We start from the raw sequence: 21,153 nt of genomic DNA, 5'->3' as shown, positions 1-21,153 counted from the left end.
CAAAAGGTTACATTACATTACGAGTACATTACAAAGAACTTCTCCACTCTCTTTCCTTTAATGATACTTAACTGAAGATGTGGTTTATAAAAACGATATAGCCTGTGGTCTCTTAATCAAACTATGCTTATGTAATGCAATTTAGATGTAATATGTATATATGAAGCATTGTGATGCAACATCATGTATACATACCACATTGATCCAGCTTAGCAGAATATATATGGGTAACATGATTCAAAACACCATTAATCACACTAGGTTTATTTTATTGACTTATTTATTTTGTTCTAGCACAGTAGAAACAGAGATTAAAGGCAGTGACATAAAAGTAGCATATTACAGAAAACATATGTAATACTTTGAAAAACAAAAAGGCACAGCAGGAGTCAGTAGAAATATTGTATTAAAAACCCAGAACTAATTAAACTGACCACCAGGTAAGTAATCATCCGTGGTGTATCCAGAAGGACGATGGAAGCTCGTGGTGTATGCAGAAGGATGATGGAAGCTCGTGGTGTATGCAGAAGGACGATGGAAGATCGTGGTGTATGCAGAAGGACGATGGAAGCTCGTGGTGTATGCAGAAGGACGATGGAAGCTCGTGGTGAATCCAAAAGGACGATGGAAGCTCGTGGTGTATGCAGAAGGACGATGGAAGCTCGTGGTGTATGCAGAAGGACGATGGAAGCTCGTGGTGTATGCAGAAGGACGATGGAAGCTCGTGGTGTATGCAGAAGGACGATGGAAGCTCGTGGTGTATGCAGAAGGACGATGGAAGCTCGTGGTGTATCCAGAAGGACGATGGAAGCTCGTGGTGTATCCAGAAGGACGATGGAAGCTCGTGGTGTATGCAGAAGGACGATGGAAGCTCGTGGTGTATGCAGAAGGACGATGGAAGCTCGTGGTGTATGTAGAAGGACGATGGAAGCTCATGGTGAATCCAGAAGGACGATGGGAGCTCGTGGTGTATGCAGAAGGACGATGGAAGCTCGTGGTGTATGCAGAAGGACGATGGAAGCTCGTGGTGTATGCAGAAGGACGATGGAAGCTCATGGTGAATCCAGAAGGACGATGGAAGCTCGTGGTGTATGCAGAAGGACGATGGAAGCTCGTGGTGTATGCAGAAGGACGATGGAAGCTCGTGGTGTATCCAGAAGGACGATGGAAGCTCGTGGTGTATGCAGAAGGACGATGGAAGCTCGTGGTGTATGCAGAAGGACGATGGAAGCTCGTGGTGTATCCAGAAGGAAGATGGAAGCTTGTGGTGTATGCAGAAGGAAGATGGAAGCTCGTGGTGTATGCAGAAGGACGATGGAAGCTCGTGGTGTATGCAGAAGGACGATGGAAGCTCGTGGTGTATCCAGAAGGACGATGGAAGCTCGTGGTGTATGCAGAAGGACGATGGAAGCTCGTGGTGTATGCAGAAGGACGATGGAAGCTCGTGGTGTATCCAGAAGGAAGATGGAAGCTCGTGGTGTATGCAGAAGGAAGATGGAAGCTCGTGGTGTATGCAGAAGGACGATGGAAGCCTACTTGCCGGCTTTTGATACATCACGGTCAATTGCAGAATCCGTTGCTACTTACTTTGTCATAAGTTTAATTAGTTATGTTCTTCTAATACAATATTTCCACTGACGTGTGTTTGTGTGTGTCACATACAATCTAAAGACCTGAAAAGCATACAATGATTTGTCATTCTTTCCTTAGTACCACTTATTGTAACTTTTTATTTCAAACCCCTCAATCATTGTAAATAAAAATGACTCTAAGTATAAGATTTTTAAATTGGGCATTGTGGCGTTAAATTGACAGGAAAATGGCAATGTAAATTAAAACATGCTGTGATATATCAAGGTCTTTTGATATAATGTTACAGGAAGCAATGTGGGAGGTGGTCATATGACGCAATCAGGAGGTGTTATGTACACACTACATTAAAAATAACCTCAAGGTGTCACATCACCAAAACATGGCCATGCAGCCATACATTCTGTGCACGAAGAGCTCCAATTAGGAGAAGCTTTACCAAAAGAGGATGTGAAGATACAAATCCAAGCAAGTCAACTCTTGTTTTTTGAGAATTAATCACTTTACAAGTTGTAACCAACATGCATATGCTTGTAATGGGAAATCACGTTTTGGTAAATACAGCCGCATTTCAAGAAGAGTGAAACTGCTTTAAATTGTTTAGACACATCTCCTACACACCGTGTAATCCATTTAACCGTAACCAGTAATACAATTATTCATATGAACAACTTGTAGCTGTAGTTGATCTTCAACCACCAATTTTCTTTTGTATATATTAAAATATATATATTTATTTTTTTCTTTTATGTTAACTGATCCTGACGAAGCCCAAAGCAAAAGCAGCACTGATTGCCTATCACCAAGAGAGACCAGATTCGAGAGAATGTTGTCAGTGGTTTCCAGCATTGCCGACCTTCCCCCATGTCACCATATAATCCACTTGTGGTTCCCCAAGACTCCATTTTGCACGGAAATGGAGATCCATGGCGAATCTGGAAGCATTGGATACAGTTAGAAAACATGGACTGGATCAAAGTCATTGCCCCAAGTTGCCAATACTGGGTTTCTAGGTGCAATTAAAATGGTAAACACAGCATAATGCTTGTGAGCTAATTAAATGTACTGCGTCCCTCTCACTTATTGGTTGGATTGTTGGATTTTCCCCACGAATTCTTCCTGAACAGGCTTGATAAGAAATCCGCAGTATTATTCTGGGTCCCCTCTTAGTTTAAATGAGATTACAAAAAAAAAAAATACATTCCAAATTGCGTGTTGGAAGCGGTGATTGTGGTTTTACATGTACAATCCCTCTGAAATTAGGTTATTGAGAACAATTCAGAAAGCAAAACAAAAATAGTAAGTACACTATTTTATTTCAACCAAAAAGTAATAGGTAATCATACTGACCCCATTCAATACTGAATTAGAATTACAGGACAGTGGTAAACATGGAATTCTCATCACTATCACAGTGAGGAAGGACATGTTTTCTGAACATTCAAAGTAAAACAACAAGCCTTGCCCATGTTCTGTAGCTTCACGTTGTTCTGTGTTGTGATTGCATTGAAAACCTGAAATGATAGAGAAGTATAAGAAAATATTTAGTAGGCAAAATAGTAGTTTAGTATTATGCTTGACAGTTTAGTTCAGGAGTGGCTAACTACAGTCCTCCAGGGCCAACAACAGGTCAGGTTTTAGGTATATCCTCTGTAAACCCCTGTGAGCTCCACACACACTCTCACTGCCCCCTGGCAGGTTTCTCTCCAACGTGCTCTGGACATGTGACTTTGATGGACATGAGAGCAGCCAATAATAACGGCTGTGGGAGAGGTGGGACTATGAGGGAGAGGAGCCTTTGAAAAGGGGGCGGGGGAGGGGGGCGGCCATGTTTGATCAGATCTGTGCGGGCCTGAGTGCTAACAGGTTCGAAGAGAGGTCACGTATGCACTGTCGGAGGAGACCGTTAACGGCTATAAAGCACAGCGGTAACGGAGCACAGGCCTGCAACAGTTAGTACAGAAAGAGCTCCGACTGTGTGCCGGCACCATCACACGCCAACATACCCAGGATTGGGTGGCTACTACACCACTGACTCACATCCGCGCAGTGTTATTGGGGATTGTGTTGTATTGGTGTACAGTGCGGAGTGATCTTCAGCAGAGGATCACAAGGTACTCGAATTAGTAATGTATAAGTATGTATGTATATATTTATATAGTGCTGAGTAAACTAGTTGTGTCACCCACTCTTTGTCTGTATTCTTCTTGCCGTTTGACCGCAGGCCACGTGTGGCCCAGTAAGTTAGCAATAGGAACTCATGCCCCTGTCTCAGCAATAGTCATAAGTCTGAGAGCTCAAAGTGGGGGGGGGGGTTACACCTACTAAAGCATGTGGCTCAATCAGTGGCTCAGTCGTTGATTGAGCCACCTGTGCTGAAGCAGGGATATCCCGAATACCTGGCCTTGAGGATGGAGTTGGCCACCCCTGGTTTACGTTGATAGTTGGCCTTCATGTATGTGACTTTATTGCATGAATGCATTTCCGAAGCTTGTACATTCCACTATTGGGGGTGGGAAGCGTAGCCGCTAAACAGCTGCTCCCGTCTGTGCTCACATGCAAACATCTTACAGCCCGAAATGGAACAGCAACAAAAGCAGAAACTGTCAAGGTAGTCTGTCAAACGAAAGGAATGTGACAAATTGTTAGTGACCCTCATATTGTTATCTTTGGGAGGTACGGGGAGGGACTGTCATTGTTTGAGAAGACAGGAGAGCATGCTGTGTACCTTAAGAGTGAAGACTGAAAGATCCAGCCCTAAGGTTGGATCTACATGCACCTAGACTGGCAACAGACAGTTGGGGGTGGGAGGTCTGTAGCACCCTGAAATGTGACCAACGCATGATCATAACAAGTCCTGTCATGGTATTCACATCGGGAAGGGATGTGACTATAAATTGCACGCTGTTTTGTACAGCTGTCGTGATAATAAGTATCTGCAGTAAATGTATCAATCATTTTTTGGAAAACACTTGCAATGTACTAAGTGTCACAAATGGCTTATTTGGTGCATGCAAATTCCATTTTTATTGCTCTTGTCGGCGCCTATTTATTAAGCTCACATTTCTCCGTCTGCGCCAAAAATCCATTTGTTCTTTTGTTTTGGCGCACAGAAATGGAATGTACCAGGTGTATAGATGCAAATCAGGGGTGGCCAGCTCCAGTCCTCAAGGACCACCAACAGGCCCAGTTTTAAGGATATCCCTGCTTCAGCACAGGTGGCTCATCAGTGGAAAAAACTGAGTTTTCAGAGAATTATTTATCAAGTATAAATTTATGTAAAATCATGTTTTACCTTTTAACATTTCCATGATAAGCAAAGGCCTTTGGGGGAGGGATGTTTGGCAAATAATCTTGTCATCAAAACTGTTCGCTTTGCTTTATTCCTTTTGTTTACAAAGTAGTTACGGGGCTTTCATTAGTCAAACAAATCAACAAAAGTATGTGATCTGCTTGAATTCAGTGTTCCCCACAAAGAAAGCAATTCATATTCATTTTTCACAGTGTAATAAATGACATTTAATTTAAGGGTGATTAAATCTTTTTAAAGAAGCCGATTACACAGATAAATATTTTTTTTTATTGCTTCGATCCCTAAATGAAACTGCGCCTTTTTACCATTGTTTTAGATGCTTTTTTTAAAATAATTTTGTCTGCGCTCTAAAGTTTTTCTTTGCTCTAGGCAATAATGGCATCACTAACTCCCAAGACCGAGTAGCCTGGTTGATGTTGAAGGGTTAGGGGGAGAAGAACACACGTAGGATGGTTACATAGGTTGATTCAAGATAATTAAATATGAGAACATAGGAAATGTGAACTAGAAGGGACTTTGTGGGTCATTATGTCCGGTCCCTGCCAGTGCAGGCTAAAATAATGTATCATTCCTTTGATAAAGTTCCTACCTAATGAGAGCAACAGGGATCGATGTGAGATTCTGTACTATATAGGAAATATACAAATAGAGAGTTGTACCCATAGCCTTCCATTTTGTATTATTTCTGTTCCCACCTAACCCCTTATCCCATTCCCTTCTTAATTTCTGTACCCCATAAATGTGAAGAAAATACAAATGTGTTTTAGAAAAAAAAAAGTTCATACCTAAAGCATGTGGTTGTTTTTTCCTCTCACACCCCTTTTGGACTGAGCCACTGATTGAGCCACCTGTGCTGAAGCAGGGATATCCTGAACCCGACCTGTTGGTGGCCCTTGAGAACTGGAGTCAGCCACCTGCTGACTTTAAGTACTACAACTTTTCAAGTTTGATTTTTCATTCTTTTCATATATTTAGTACCACAATTGAACTACTAATTGAAGCATTGTAATATGGTCTCCCACGAGTTGTACACTGACACTGAAATGTTAGTCTACCTACATGAAAAGCCTCATCTTAATCCTCGTAGGGTGAAGACTGCCCTTTGTACGGTTCATCGCAGGACAGGCTCATGGTCACTCTGTGGGGAACTAGACTTCCCTGGTATTTATCCTCCTTTGTTATTTGTGATTGATGTTTCCTCGGCTTGTAATTGCCTTTATTCATTACCAGGTGCAAACTGCTAGTAGCTGTATTACTGGTGCACATGAAGTGGCGATTTGCCATGAGTTATGATACTTTTTAATGGGCAAACAAGAGAGTTCTTCACAATATTAATGTAATACTATAATTTTACATACTGTTCAATTAAAAGCTTTAAAGTGATCAGTATATGACTTTGCCTTCCATTTCTCTTCTTTCAACCTCACACTGATTAAACCAGCGGTTGAAACAGCTGTCGGTGAGTAAGTCTGCTACTTGTGCACTTACTTAACCCACGTTTTGCTATAAAAGCTGCATGAAACAGCAGGCATAAGCTTTAAAGCACGTGTGGCTAACGCCAGTCCTCAAAGGCCAACAACAGGCCAGGTTTTAAGGATATCCCTGCTTCCGCACAGGTGGCTCAATCAGTGGCCCTGTGCTGAAGCAGCGATATCCCTAATACCTGGCCTGTTGGTGGTCCTTGAGGACTGGAGTCGGCCACCCCTTCTTTAAAGGATCTATGTTAAAGTAAATAAGAAGACAAAAGTGATGCTACTGTACATGACTGCTCTTTGGCGTGTCATTACCCAGAAACCCTGGCTGCTGTCTGATGGTCGGGTAAGGCAGGTTTTGGGGCCTGTCTGAGATGTGAATGTGCTCATGAATCTTCTTTATAATTATTCCAGTAATTTAGAAACAAATAACTGTTTTATTAATAATGCTAGTAGTAATTAATTTGTTAGCTTTGAATTCTTGCTAGCAATTCACATAGTTCCGCCACACTAACAGAAGCATTCATTGCATTATTCAATAATAACAGTATGAGTTTTAAGGATTCACACAGCTTTAAACTACAGGCAGTCCTCGTTTTACAACGAATGGCTTATCCAACGCTATGCAATGCATACCTATATTCATTTTTACACCGCAAAACCGGCTTATCCAACGCTCTTACGACGCTTTGCAAAGTTGTTTTTGTGTATATAATATATATATTATACTATATAATATATTATATTTTTATATTATATATTATATATATAATATATACACTATATAATTTATGTGTGTGCTGCATATCTTGTCTGCGTAAAATATTTTGTGTATTTTAGCATTAAAAAAGCCTTCAGGAACGGAACCTTTCAATTAAACAGTTTTCCTATGGGAAAACGTGTTTCGCTTTACAACGCTTCGCTATCCAACGCCATTTTGAGTAACGCATTGTGTCGGATAACCGAGGACTGCCTGTATTTTTAATATATAGGGTTAAATTTAAAAAAAAAAAACATTTTCTTATTAGAAATATTTTCTACAAGTAGAACATCAGGTTCACTGCTGTTAACCCACAGAAATGCACTTCACATGTCTGTCGTCAGACATAAACACATAGCTGTTTATAATGCATGGGAACTGCTTCTAAAAACTATATACAAATGGAAGAGTTTGGCTGAAATTCATGGGCACCGCTGGCAAGAATGCTTTACTCATGGGGGTGTACACCCCTCCTAACGCAATACACTATGTTTAACACAAAAGAAAGATTCAAACCAGATGTGCTTTAAAGAAAAAACAAGGACAATAAGTTGAGCATATACATTAAAATGTGTTCACTTTCTCCGACTAAGAGAAACATGAACATCCTGGCATTGAAACGAATGCCAAGGAGCTTCCACCAGTCGGGCAAAAACGTGGACACTCCTCCACCCTACTTAACCTTCGCACTGCTGAAGGGGTGTAGAGCATGGGTGTTAAACTCAGTCCTCAAGGGCCACCAACAGGTCAGGTTTTCAGGATATCTATGCTTCAGCACCAGTGGCTCAATCAGTGGCTCAGTGGATGTTGTTGACTCCACTAACACACACACAGGGTTAATGTCAGTGTTACTGCCTCTTCAGAGCAAAGACAAACCTGACATTTCCTCGGGTTTGTGCTTTATTTTAGAAAACAATTATTTATTCTTTCTGTTAGTGAGGCTTGTAATGCAAGGAATGCGATTTAAAAAAAATACAGTTATACATCAGTATGTAAAGAATTACCAATAAATGTCATTGCAGAATTAACACATTGAATTATTGTTATAATAATAGAATGGATATGCATCTAAATAGGTTATCACATCACTTAAAGAAAGTTGCACTGTTAGGATTGTGTTTGTTTATTTTGGGGATTTGTCCTTTTGGATAAATGTACTAAGAATGTATTTATTGTATATGTTTTGTACTAGAGAGAGAGAAAAGTACATAAATATAATTTACTAAAAAAAGCAAGATTGCCCATTTATCTATCTTTCTATGTAACATGTTGTCTATGCCAGGTGTAGCCAACTCCAGTCCTTAAGGGCAACCATCAGGTAAGGTTTTAAGGATATCCCTGCTTCAGCACAGGTGGCTGTCATAATGATTGAGCCACGTGTTCTGAAGCAGGGCTATCCCTAAACACTGGCCTATTGGTGGCTTTTGAGGACTGAAGTTGGCTACCCCTGGTCTATGCAATAATGGTGTATGAAAAAAATAAATGATAACCAATGGACAAATACACATTTTCTTAAATCTGCAAATGTTACTGTGATTTCTATTCCAGTAACTTCATCAACCAAATCATATTTTCAGCTTTTTCATTAACTAGTTTCCTTGGTATGAGAGGTGTGTATGTATGTATGTGTATATACACACACACACACACCAGCTAACATGGTACAGATACCTCTACATCTATGATATAAGCCAAGCTTAATAATCAAAAACAAATACTTGATACCGTTCTGTGGCTAACGAAATGCTTTTAGTTGTGCGAGCTTTCGAGATACACTGATCTCTTCTTCGGGCGGCGATGTAACAATGAATAAAGCAAGAGAGGTTTTACTTTAAAACAGCCTGGAATGTTATCTGTTGATGAAACCTATCCCTCCCCCCTGTGCAGTATGCAATTTATGACTTTAGGTTTAAATGGTCCCTGAATGTTTGTGATGTAAGAGTGTGTATGTATGTAAATATAAATGTATAAAGCACCCACAGTGTATACAGGGCTTTACAAAGGGTGTGTGTGGAGGGGGAGTGTATACCAATGGTGTTGGTGGGTGTTGAAATGTAAGAGGTTGTTGCATTACTATAAATGTGTGTGGATATTATGTAGTCCCTATTGTTATATAGGGATAGAATTACATTTTTGTATGTGACAGGTGTGTGTGCATTCATATAGCGCAGTATTTATAGACATGGGATTTAGCACTCATGGGAAGAGAGCTCTCTTGTGTAGTGGCTCATGAAACTGCGGTCTCGGTTTAGGGCACCACTAAGTGTCCCGAACAGTTTAATACATTTGTATTCATTCAACCGTCTCTCTTTCGGTGTTCTAAGATTACCTTTGAGTGCGGCCACCTTCAGATCGTTCATTGTGTGTGTGTGTGTGTGTGTGTGTGTGTGTGTGTGTGTGTGTGTGTGTGTGTGTGTGTGTGTGTGTGTATATATATATATATATATATATATATATATGTGTAGAGGTATCAGTACCGTGTTAGCCGAGCTTCAATAATCAAAAAATAAATAGATGATACCGTTCTGTGGCTAACGAAATGCCTTTATTTGTGCGAGCTTTCGAGATACACTGATCTCGTCTTCCGGCGATGTTACAATGAATGAACATCCACACCGGGGGAAGGACTAGCACAGATAACATTCCAAGAGACACTGTTTTTAAGTATACCTTTTGCTTGCTTCATTCATTGTAACATCGCCGGAAGAAGAGATCAGTGTATCTCGAAAGCTCGCACAAATAAAAGCATTTCGTTAGCCACAGAACGGTATCATCTATTTATTTTTTGATATATATATATATATATATATATATATATTTGATATAGTATATAGCAACCAATGTATGCAGCACTTTACAATGTTAAAATAATGCACACAGTACAGGGATATCAAATGCAAAGTTACAAGTGTGTGTTAAACAGGAAAACAAAAGAATTGGGGGAAAATCTGCACTACGGAACTTACAATCATATTTTCCAAAATAAGAGTGTAATAAACGCATATGTGCAAGTTAATATGTTATAACTTTGAGAATAGTGTCGATGTAACATTAAATCATGAACACACATTCTGTTAAATAAAAATAACTTATTTTATTGGTCATGTTTATAAGATTGATAGTGTGGAAAAAGTCAATTATTTTTCATAATTCTACTCTATTCTTCTTTTTAAGAATAAAGTTTATGTTATTGTTTAACAAGTAGTCATAAGAAAGGTTCAGTTATGGTAGTGAGCATAATGGGACTGTATCAGCAAACCATTACAAGGCAAATATTTCTATAACATTATCTTTAAATTATACATGGCATGTTTTCCAACCCTTCCACGTCCTTCTCCATCATTTTTAGGACCAAAGTTATTATATGTTCACAGCTGAAGGGAGCAAAATCATAGCTCTGGGTTTTACAGGTATTAAACTTCTCTTGGTCTGAGTTACCACTATAGCCAAGAACAACATACAATATAAGTAAGAGGTGTATGATGAAGAATAAGAGGCAACATTCCCAAAGTGTGAGTAACTAAATCATAATTGGATATTTGCTTCCTTCCAGTACTATCACAAATCCTTATTTAATATGCAATAAGAAAAAGTGTAATAATTACTTGAAAAGTTATTTTACATCAAACATTTTCTGAAACAAAACTGCTGGATAATCTCACTGGTGATTAAGAGCAAAAGGGGAATAGGACTACAGTACATCTTAAACATAATGTTTCATGTCAAAGCCATCGTCATTCTCATTGGTCTTTCCATCACAATTGAAAGAGTTTGTTGCTGGCTGAAAGTTTGTGATACTCCTGTGTTCTATGTTCTGTAATCCTGGCTATACTGTATCTATATAGCTCAGGCTTTCTGGTGCATACACTTAACTTTACATCTGAAGGTATATTTCATACATACAGAACACCTACAAGCCCATATTGAACCCCCTTTGTCTGTGTTTTATGTTATGTCTCTGGTTTTAAGGTATATTTCATACCCAAGTTTGAAAGAATCAAGGCTTTGTTTTAGGCAATCAGAAACCTGTATCTATGGATATTTAAAAGTATTATAGGTGTTTGGAGGTGGATCTTGGCTTACATTTGTTAAATAAACTAACTGCTTACTTTATTATATTTAATTAATATTACGATGTAACATTTTTCAACCCCTTTGAATGATTACATTAGGAAATATGGTGAAACAAAATGGCGTTTTAAAACAAAATAAGATTATATTCATTACCCAATCTGATCTCAGAGGAACCCCTGGTGACCTCTTGGGAAACAGTACAGGATTAAAACCGCCCGCCTAAAATGCAGATGCAAAACAATTTGTGAAAATCTGGATTTCTGTGGAGCAGCAACTTTAAGAGATTTCCAGTGTGCGCCAGAGGGAGGGCAACTCCAGTCGTCAAGGGCTGCCAACAGGTCAGGTTTTCAGGATATCCCTGCTTCAGCACAGGTGGTGCAGTCTAAGACTGAGCCACTGATTGAGACACCTATGCTGAAGCAGGAATATCCTGAAAACCTGACCTGTTGGAAGCCTTTGAGGACTGGAGTTGTCTACCCCTGGCGTATGCAGACAGTGGTTAAAAGAATTTTCTGGAAATACACTTTTCAGTCCTGGAGTAATGGTAATTGCATGGATTGTAAAACCTCTTCTACTGTGCAAACAATGTTACATGTGACACACACACACACACACACACACACACACAATAAACTCTGCCGCTGTTACAATTTGGGGAAGAGTAAGGACAGTAACGGTTTAAGCATGTTTTATTCCCCCATATAATTAACTATTGCATAAATTGCATGCTGCTCTGCTTGGAAAATACTTGCTGCTGTGACCTGGCAAAGCAGCTTCCACACTCAACTGATCTAATGTTTTATTTTACATCTGGGATATAGTGATTCTGCTCTTCAGTTACCAAGGAAATGTAATAATATTTATTCGCAATGCAACATAAAATGAAACAACTGCAAATTCATACCATGAAACGGAGTAGATCCGGTTAAGATTTTGTTGGTAAACATGATAAAATGATAAGATTAAATTGCAATTGGGGTTTGTTTTAATGTTATCAGTTAACAGCACCCTGAGGTGTTTTTATGCAGATATATATATATATATATACATATACATATATATATATATATATATATATATATATACACACACACACACACACACACACACACACACACACACACCAAGGAGGAATGCAGATTTATATTCTTCAATAAGCTTCTTCAAATAAACAGTGCCAAACATGATTTGTTATAAAAGGAAGGGGAAGAAAAACTCAGTACAGTCCCATGCAGCTCTAATTCCACATGATGTACAATTTCCCTCATTTTATGTAACCTTTCTTAATGGTTCCAGAATCATTACTTAAATATCAAAATGTTCAACACACTATTGCATGGAAGCTACAGTGAACCAATAATAACATACATTGTCAATCGCGCCAGTGCACTGCTGACCCCTCTGGCGGGGAAAGGGTTAATATAAGGCACTTGTGGGGGGTTTCTGCCTTGTTGCTGTTGTCATTGTGAATACTACACTGCACAAAACGCTGAGATACAAATAGGCAGCCCAGGACCAAACTATTCCAGCATGTATCTGGTTTGTGTTTGGATGGAGTTGGAGACAGCTTTAATCCACCGGGATGGGCTCCTCACAGGGGGGTTGAAAGGTGCAAAAAAGAAAGTTGGGGGAAAACCAAGTGAGGCACAATATTTCCCGAATCTCATTCCTTAAACTGCCTTTATTTTTCGAAATCAAGCCACCTGAATGCCAGTAATAAGTGCAGCACCAGTGTCTGCAGCAAGGAGAAGGGGGCTGCAGAGCAGATCAGAGACTGATTGTGATACACACAGCCCTTACTTACCGCCCTTCTCATTTAATTATTGTATATTTTTACTTCAAACTGTGCTAGTCATCTCCCCCACGTGTGTATTCTAACTTAATGCTACCGTCTTTCTACGCAACGCAAAAGCAATATCAAAAATATGTGTCAGGAACCAACATCTGTGTTACTGGTTTCCATAGGATACATTACCACTGGTCTATTATTAAATATGTTATCATGAGGGCAGAGGGTACCCGGATAAAATAAATGGGAACCCCTAAAATAAATGTTCTAACAGTGGAATAAAATGTAAGGGATATTCCAGGCTTCTTTCAGTCAAGATGTACTGTGTATAAGTCAGAACACGTTGACCCTCATGCAAAAGGCCATTGCCAAAATCCAAGGTCTGAGTGAAATTGTCTTCTCCTGCGGGACCTGCTCTGACCCCTGAGGTCAGCATATTTCCTAGTAAACAGAAGGGAGCTATTATGAGACAAGAAAACCTGCAGGTTCATTCTCGGGGAACATGGCTGCAGATTTAACATTTAGAACAAAAAGTCTCAACCAGACGCAGGCCAGGAGCACAAATAAAACCAGGCAGATTAATGTATGATGGGGGCAATTTGTCAGCTTTCCTAAGGCTTTGGAGACTTCCCAGCCAGTGTTTAGCCTGGTCCATGGCTGTTTTATTACACCTGTCTCTTTACTGTGCGGGGTACTTGAATACAAAAGTGGTGCAATAGGCAAGAAAAGTTTAGTGCTGCAAACAGTTGTCACAGCACATCTGCCACTGGGTCAGTTTCTGCAGCTTCAGAGAGATCATTCTTAACTGTTCTCTGTCATGTTCAGCTATGAACATATACTGGCAGTAGTGCATCTTCTGAGATGTACCTTCTCCATCAATCATAGCTTTGTATCACTGCTTGACTACTTTGTATCACTGTATCACTACCCTCCCCCAAAAAACAATCTGTGCCAATGTCAGCCTCATGCCTCATACAGCTATAACCCCAAAGGCTCTAACCAATGACCTGGTTCTGACTGAGAAGTGGAATTGTTCAGATCTGGGCTTTTCCTCACCACTAATAGCACTGAGAATCCCAGGCAAATGCACAGCATATTGCGAATTATTTCGACTCGGTTAAAAGTAGAAAGGCAGGCAGTATTTCGCCCTCACATTCTGTGAAATGCTAAAATCAAAACGGCTTTAAAAAAAAATGTTTTAAAGAACTACTAATTTAATTTGTACACTGAATTATATGTTTATTCTTCCAGCATTTTTGAGTCATGGAGGCATAATACACAAAAATGATGAGGCAAAATTAAAAACTCATGCTTTTATATAGTTTAATCAAGACACTAACTTATAGTAAGGTCATTTTATTTAATTCACACCGCAGAGCACAGAAAAGGTTTTATTTTTGTACATAAAATTAAATTCAGAAGACCTCTATGGATTTGAATATGTAAAGCAAAAACAATAATACTTGTATTAGGATTCCATGCAAAAATAATTCTTGATAATTATAGGATTACAGGATTCAATATTCAAAAGAAATATTGTCCCCTCTGGCTGCGGTGGGGTTAATCCCCAACTTATTTTAAATTATTTAATATAATGCCATATATGTATATAGCATCTAACATGCTCATCTTCAAACTACAATTATTTGCTGTTAAAAAAACAAAAAACAAAACAAAAAAAGACTTATTTTGGGAATATACATGTAACCTTATCCTTTTTGCGAATTGATGTATTAAGAGTCGTATTAACATGGGCGTACCGTAGATTTGGGGGGCTGATATATTTCCAGATACACAAAAAGAACAGGCATGTTATCAATGTACAATGCCCTTGTGAATTATTCGTTGCTGTATCATAACGCGGGGGCGCTCAACTCTAGTCCTCAGCCCCCCCCCCAAAAAAAAAAACAGGTCAGGTTTTCAGGATATCCCAGCTTCAGCACTGGTGGTTCAATCAGCTCTGATTGAGCTACCTGTGTTGAAGCAGAGACTGACTGCCAACTGTGCTGAAGCTGGGATATCCTGAAAACCTGACCTGTTGGGGGGGGGGGGGTGGAGGGGGAGGCTTGAGGAGTGGTGTCAAGCATCTCTCATAAGAGAAGCAAAGATATCAAGCCTATCACTGTGTGTGTGTGTGTGTGTGTGTGTGTGTGTGTGTGTGTGTGTGTGTGTGTGTGTGTGTGTGTGTGTGTGTGTGTGTGTGTGTGTGTGTGTGTGTGTCCACATTTGATTTGTTTGATTTTTTTTTCTTCGTCTTTGATCAATAAAATATTGAGGATATTTGCTATACTTGTTAAAGGCTGCGCTCTTTTCTATTATTACACCTGTACCTGAGATGTGTGTAGACTTCTGCGCATATCTAACTGCTAATAAAGAATTTTAAACCAATGATTTGATGAAGAACTGTTTCCTGCTAAAGACAAAGTAGAAAATACATCTCCTGTGCCTTATTTGGTTAACCAAACACTATACAGTAGATTGCAAGATCATTCAAGGACTCGTTTTGGATACTAACTTGTTTAGCACAAATATATATATTTATTAGAATGTTTATGTAATTTATGTATGTTGACATTCAAAATAAAGGATTTACTCACATTGCAAATTCCTGGATGTCCCCAACATGACATTTCTGTTTTTTAAGGACACTTTGTGACAATATGTCAACTTTAAACGTCATGAATATCTAATCATTGGGATTAATCTAAAATCCACTTATTAATTCTGATAATTACAAGATGACTTCACATCCTCCAGCACAAATAGTCCACATACAATATAACAGTATCAAGGTCATCTCACATCTATTTCTAAAGGTGACATGCAGGATGAGCTGAAATATTAAATAATTGGCTATTATGAGCCAATAAAATCGCTTTATTTCTGTATAAGACTGCGGGGGCGACTTGTTTTGAAGGTGTGCTGAGCAAATGAAAATATGTAAAATATTAAGGAATATATGAGTCCTTGTATTTAAGTGTTTATACTGAAGGGCATATACACATCATATACAATTCATTTTTTTTGCAATGAGTTGTAACACAGTTCAATTGTCAGTGGGAAAAAAAGTCAATTAATCTATTCATGGCAGCGTTTGTGCATTTATGTAAAGTAAGATGAACGGTGTTATTTAATTTAATGTATAATAAACAATGTGGACAACAAACAGCTTCTAATAGATTGGTTTTTACTAACCCGGCTCTATGTAAATAATCAGCATTTTCTTTCTATAGAAAACCAGGGCTTTCGGCAAAGCAACATTTCATTCAAAATGCGTTTATTCTAAATGATTTCAGAATTATTAGATACATTCATATTCTGAGCTTCAATTCATTTATCATAAATAAAGTTGGAAGAGTTAAATCCTACATAACATGGATATTGTCTAACCCATCAAATAGGGATCAATAATCTCCGTGTTTCTGCAAAACAAGAGCAAACTCGGACCCCCAAAACCAGATGTATGTATTAAAAAAAAAAACAACCATTATTACACAATACAAGCTTATTATTGTGCCACCATTTCTACTCCTTGCTATTTACTAGAGAGAAAATGTTTCATAATATTAAGGTTTTTCACGAGGAAAACGCATCACATTCACATTTAATCCATCTCTTTTTTTTAAACAGGCAAAGTTTTGGGAGCCAGTTATTCTGCCAGTAATGACAGGTGACACTGGCTGGTGTTATACCATTATCTGGGCGGTTAAAGTCCTTCGTGGGCTGCAGAGGATTCATCTTAAAGCGGTCTCCCTGTGGCAAGAACCAGATCCACATGTATCAAATAAATACATCGCATCGCTTTTAATATCCTTTTATTTTTTCATTGACTTGCGAATTCCACACACTAACAGAAAGGATAGGGAGCTCCAAGATGTGTGTGTATACAGAACATCATTTTATGATTAAAAGCTTGTTCTGAAAATGACTTTTTTTTTTTTTAACACTAGAGCTGACTGTCATATTTATAAATAAAAATGTCCCATAGTTTACTTACAAGTATTCTGGCAGCAAGGACAACGTTCCTTGGAAACTGTACAAAATAGTCTGAAATGCTGTTAACATCTAATGCAAAATATAGCATCATATTGGAGGATTATGATTATAAATGTGTATAAAAAAGGATTACTAAAACCATATTCCTTCCCATTAATAAGCACCGTGCATGCATTGTCATTTCAATTTCGGCACAGAAATTAAACTAAATCCTATTTTACCTTTGACCATTCTAGTGATGAATGGAAAATAAACACGTGTAAATGTGATGCATTTTATTAAGGCGTTACATATTAAAACAATGGGGAACCCCCTTACCAGCAGCAGCCCCCCACGCACGTGTATCTCACGGAAGTGTTTCCCTGCCACATGCTGCACTGTATGGGAGCTAATGTTCCATTTCTCTCTCTCACTGATCAGGAGCAAACTGCAACAACCTCTTCCAAATATACACCCCGCAGGACCATTAGGTGACACGGGTCTCACTTAGCAGCAGTTTATATTTTTTATCTAACTGATTTTCTTACACCTAAATGTATTTTTTTTATTTGCAGTTTGACATATGAGTCAGTATACTTAATATAGTAAATACAGAAATAATTGTGGTTCCTACTTGCTAACCTCTTTGGGTTATTTAATAAAAGGGCTGTCATTTATAAACTGTGCATCCAGACTCTTTATTATAACATAAACCTGTTTGAAACTCAGATCCAAATAGCAAATATTGCAGCACCAAAGCCTTTTCATGCCAAAAAAAAAAGTGCTGCGAATCAGCTCATATCGCCTTAAAGCAGTTTCTAGATCACTTTGGAAAGATGACTGTATTTCTTTGCTTCCCAGTACAAACTCAATGATTGCCTGCACCTCCAGAAGAAGTCCTTTACAGAAGTCAAACATGTGTTTATTCCCTGTGTGCAGTAAATGTAAATGCTTGGTGGGACTTGCTACTTAAGAAATAATTTGCTAATTCAGATTTATTTCATTTAAATATCAAGTTTCAATGAATCAGATCTATTCTACCCAACTGATGAAGGATATTTATGGCTGGTTCCTGCAGCGCAAACAGAGTGTAGAAATGTCTGTTTTTTGCCCTTGGGAACATTGGTACACGTTAGTGGAGATTACACATTTACAGCTGCGTAAATTATCATTTGCCCGGTTCACTCTTTTCTGACTTGCTCTGCAGTAAATTAGCCCAAATATTAAAGGGAACATACGCTGCCGTTTTTACTTTACTAAACCGGATACTGTATTGAAATGTTATTATAAATCCCAATAAAATATACACACCCACCCATTCATGTGTATGTAATAAGCACAAATATACACATGCGTCTCTTGGTTCATTTGTTGTACAGTATAGTGTGCAGGTATACATATATTGAAGGTTACATCAGTGATTGTGTCGTTCCTATTTCAAGAAAAATATTCTAAACAATATTTTGGTATATTTGGTGGAGTTTCTGATTTTTTTTTGTAGAAACAGAATCCCACACAGCTCAAAAAATATATTAATAAAAACAGAAACAATCTTAGAAAGCGTATGTTCCAGAATTGCATTGGCAAGGCATATGCCTTTATTACTACAGTATAAATGCACTAATGGATGAGCTTTTATTACAATACGGTTATTAGTTAATTTTTTTTACGAGTACAATATATTAAAAACATAATTTGCAGACACCGATTTTTCAAGTATTTAAAAATGCGATATATATATATATATATATACACATATACATATACATATATATATATATATACACATATATATATATATTTATATGTATGTGTGTCTGTAAACATAAAAAAAAAGTGTATTTACAAAATAATAGCTGCATTCACAGAGACACGTTTTGGATTATTTTTATTTCCCTGAAAATACTGGATTAATTATAGTTTGTGATAACCTTTTTTTGCAGCAACATGAAACAATGGAATTATATTTCCCCTTTAGCTTTGAAACCACATTCTTGAATTGCATTTGCTATGTTTAGTATACGTCTTCTGGAAATATTGTTATTAAAGGACTTGAGCTAGTTTACTTAATGTACTTAATAATATATTGCTATCTACAGCCTATCTTATAACGTTACAATTCTAGACTGCTTTGTGGTGATAGATCTGTAGGAAACGTCTTGACATGCAAAGGATTTACTGATGATCGATTTAACAACGTTTGTTGGAACAAGGATGGAAGGCCAAGATTTCTGAAAGTAAAATCCCATTAAAAGTCACACCTCGAGTGTTCATAGGACTGTGTGCAGAATAAACCGTTATACTACAAATCTCTGCACTATACATCAGCTCACACAAAGCACGAGCATATTACAGTATCTACTGCATCAAAAAAGTACACATCCATGTGTAAGATGTGTGACCCATCTATCTATCTAACTGTGTGTGTGTATATATATATATATATATATATATATATATATATATATATATATATATATATATATATATATATATATATATATACACACATAACATATATATATACATATATATATATATACATATATATATATATATATATATATATATATATACATATGTATATATATATATATATATACACATATGTATATATATATATATATATATATATATATATATATATATATATACACACAATTTTGTGACGTAAACAATAACTTTGGTAATATTAGAACATTACTTGGTGATCACCCCAACAATTACTAAAATACTATTCCCTATTTAATATACCTGTTATGCCTCTGCTATTGAACTGTGTATGTAGTTAAGTTTATCTTTAATCAGATCTATAGGAAAGGGTGTGTTTGAGAAAAACAACGAAAGAGAAAGACAAACACACACACACACAGAAATATATATATATATGACATAGTTACATATATATAGGATTAATTAGAAACACATGCATATGATTGACTTAAACGCCTCTGAAAATGCAAATCCCACACAGTCCTTGTGCTCACCTGTTGCAGAAGCTGTGCTTTCCTAAATCTAAGGCATTTCAGGAGTCGCTATAATTTAGCTGTGGGGCTTGGCCGGACAACACATCATTAACATCACAAACGAAGCTGAAATAGGAAACAAAACTCTTCTACTCAGTGAAGCAGTAATATCTATCCCCTCCTGTTCCCCAGACTGATTCTGCACAGACAGCGCTCACCACACCAGCGTCAATTATTTGGGCTTTCACTATGTCAGGCTGGGAGCTTAATGCTAATTAGCAACATACTGTTTCTTGCAGGCTTGATTTCAAAACCAGTCATCACACCATAAGATTTAGGTGACTCAGATGTTGCTTCTTTATTCTAATGAGAAAGCTTTTATAATAGGGTCTGCAGTGTTGGCAGAACTGACATAACTCTGGTTGTGTTGAGGGGTGTTGGGTTTTTCTGACCTGGCCCAGATAGGGTAACATAATTAGAAGAATGGCTGCAGTTTATACTGCATGTACGAGCTTGGGTCTCCTGGTTTTCTTCTGCACTGTCACACACAGGGAGAGGGGTAACTCGAATCTTGTGTTTAGGTTTGTGAATGTATTACATGAAGAGATGAGGCCAGGCTGGGACCATGTCAGCATGGGACCGGGTATGCCTGCAGTTGGCTGGGATCTTTCTATCCTTCCACGGAAAACCTGGAGATCTCTTGCTTGTCCTGATTAAGATCTCGCCATGGGTGGAAGGCGTGTTTGACACAGGGAGGTGCGGTCACAGCCAGCGAAGCCCTCTATTACTTCTCTCTGCTTTTGGTTCCACCCACTTGAAAACCAAACTTTTTTTTCCTCCTGGATGGACTGACAGTGGAGTTGGGAGCTGAATCTTCACAGTCTTCAAGGTGGTGGCTGGCTGGACAGGCCTTGGATTTTCCTGCAAGCATTCCACGTGTGTTCTCCGTGGGAGCCGTGGCCATTTGTGGAGTGGGTTATGTGATTGCAGGCCTATCAGTGCCATGTATTGGAAGAGTGAGCAGATGTTTTTATGTAAACTGGAAGAGAAGGATATCCCTGTGCTGGCTGTTTCATCTGACAAGGTAAGGACCCCCCATTGCACACCCAGCCAGGGACTGCTGTGCCCCCTCTATAATGTGCAGTACAGTTGGGTTCAAATAAAGAAGAAGTGCCAGATGACCATTAAGGGTCACTTTTGTCTGGACATAATTC

General features: G+C 38.3%; 2 protein-coding genes across 9 annotated transcripts in view; both read left to right on the top strand.

The window, feature by feature from the left end:
* The window catches only part of TYW3 (tRNA-yW synthesizing protein 3 homolog), a 134,420-nt gene extending 116,785 nt beyond the window's left edge, over positions 1-17,635 (top strand). For 6 of the 7 annotated variants that reach the window (XM_075615797.1, XM_075615793.1, XM_075615799.1 and 3 more), the window contains exon 13: positions 2,361-2,832. The gene's annotated coding sequence lies outside the window, so the exon portion shown is untranslated. Of the gene's footprint in view, positions 1-2,360; positions 2,833-16,628 lie in introns of those variants that run through there. The other variant, XM_075615794.1, reaches the window with a different exon arrangement.
* Positions 17,636-20,710: 3,075 nt separating this feature from the next.
* The window catches only part of LHX8 (LIM homeobox 8), a 15,714-nt gene continuing 15,271 nt past the window's right edge, over positions 20,711-21,153 (top strand). For both annotated transcript variants that reach the window (XM_075615790.1, XM_075615789.1), the window contains exon 1: positions 20,711-21,023. In XM_075615790.1, the coding sequence (XP_075471905.1) occupies positions 20,943-21,023 (81 nt within the window). In that variant the 5' untranslated portion in view covers positions 20,711-20,942. The remainder of the gene's footprint in view (positions 21,024-21,153) is intronic.

The sequence above is a fragment of the Ascaphus truei genome, chromosome 10, assembly GCF_040206685.1.
Source record: "Ascaphus truei isolate aAscTru1 chromosome 10, aAscTru1.hap1, whole genome shotgun sequence".
Classification (NCBI taxonomy): domain Eukaryota; kingdom Metazoa; phylum Chordata; class Amphibia; order Anura; family Ascaphidae; genus Ascaphus; species Ascaphus truei.
The sequence above is the reverse complement of the archived record's forward strand: the minus strand, read 5'-3'. Positions and strand labels throughout refer to the sequence as shown.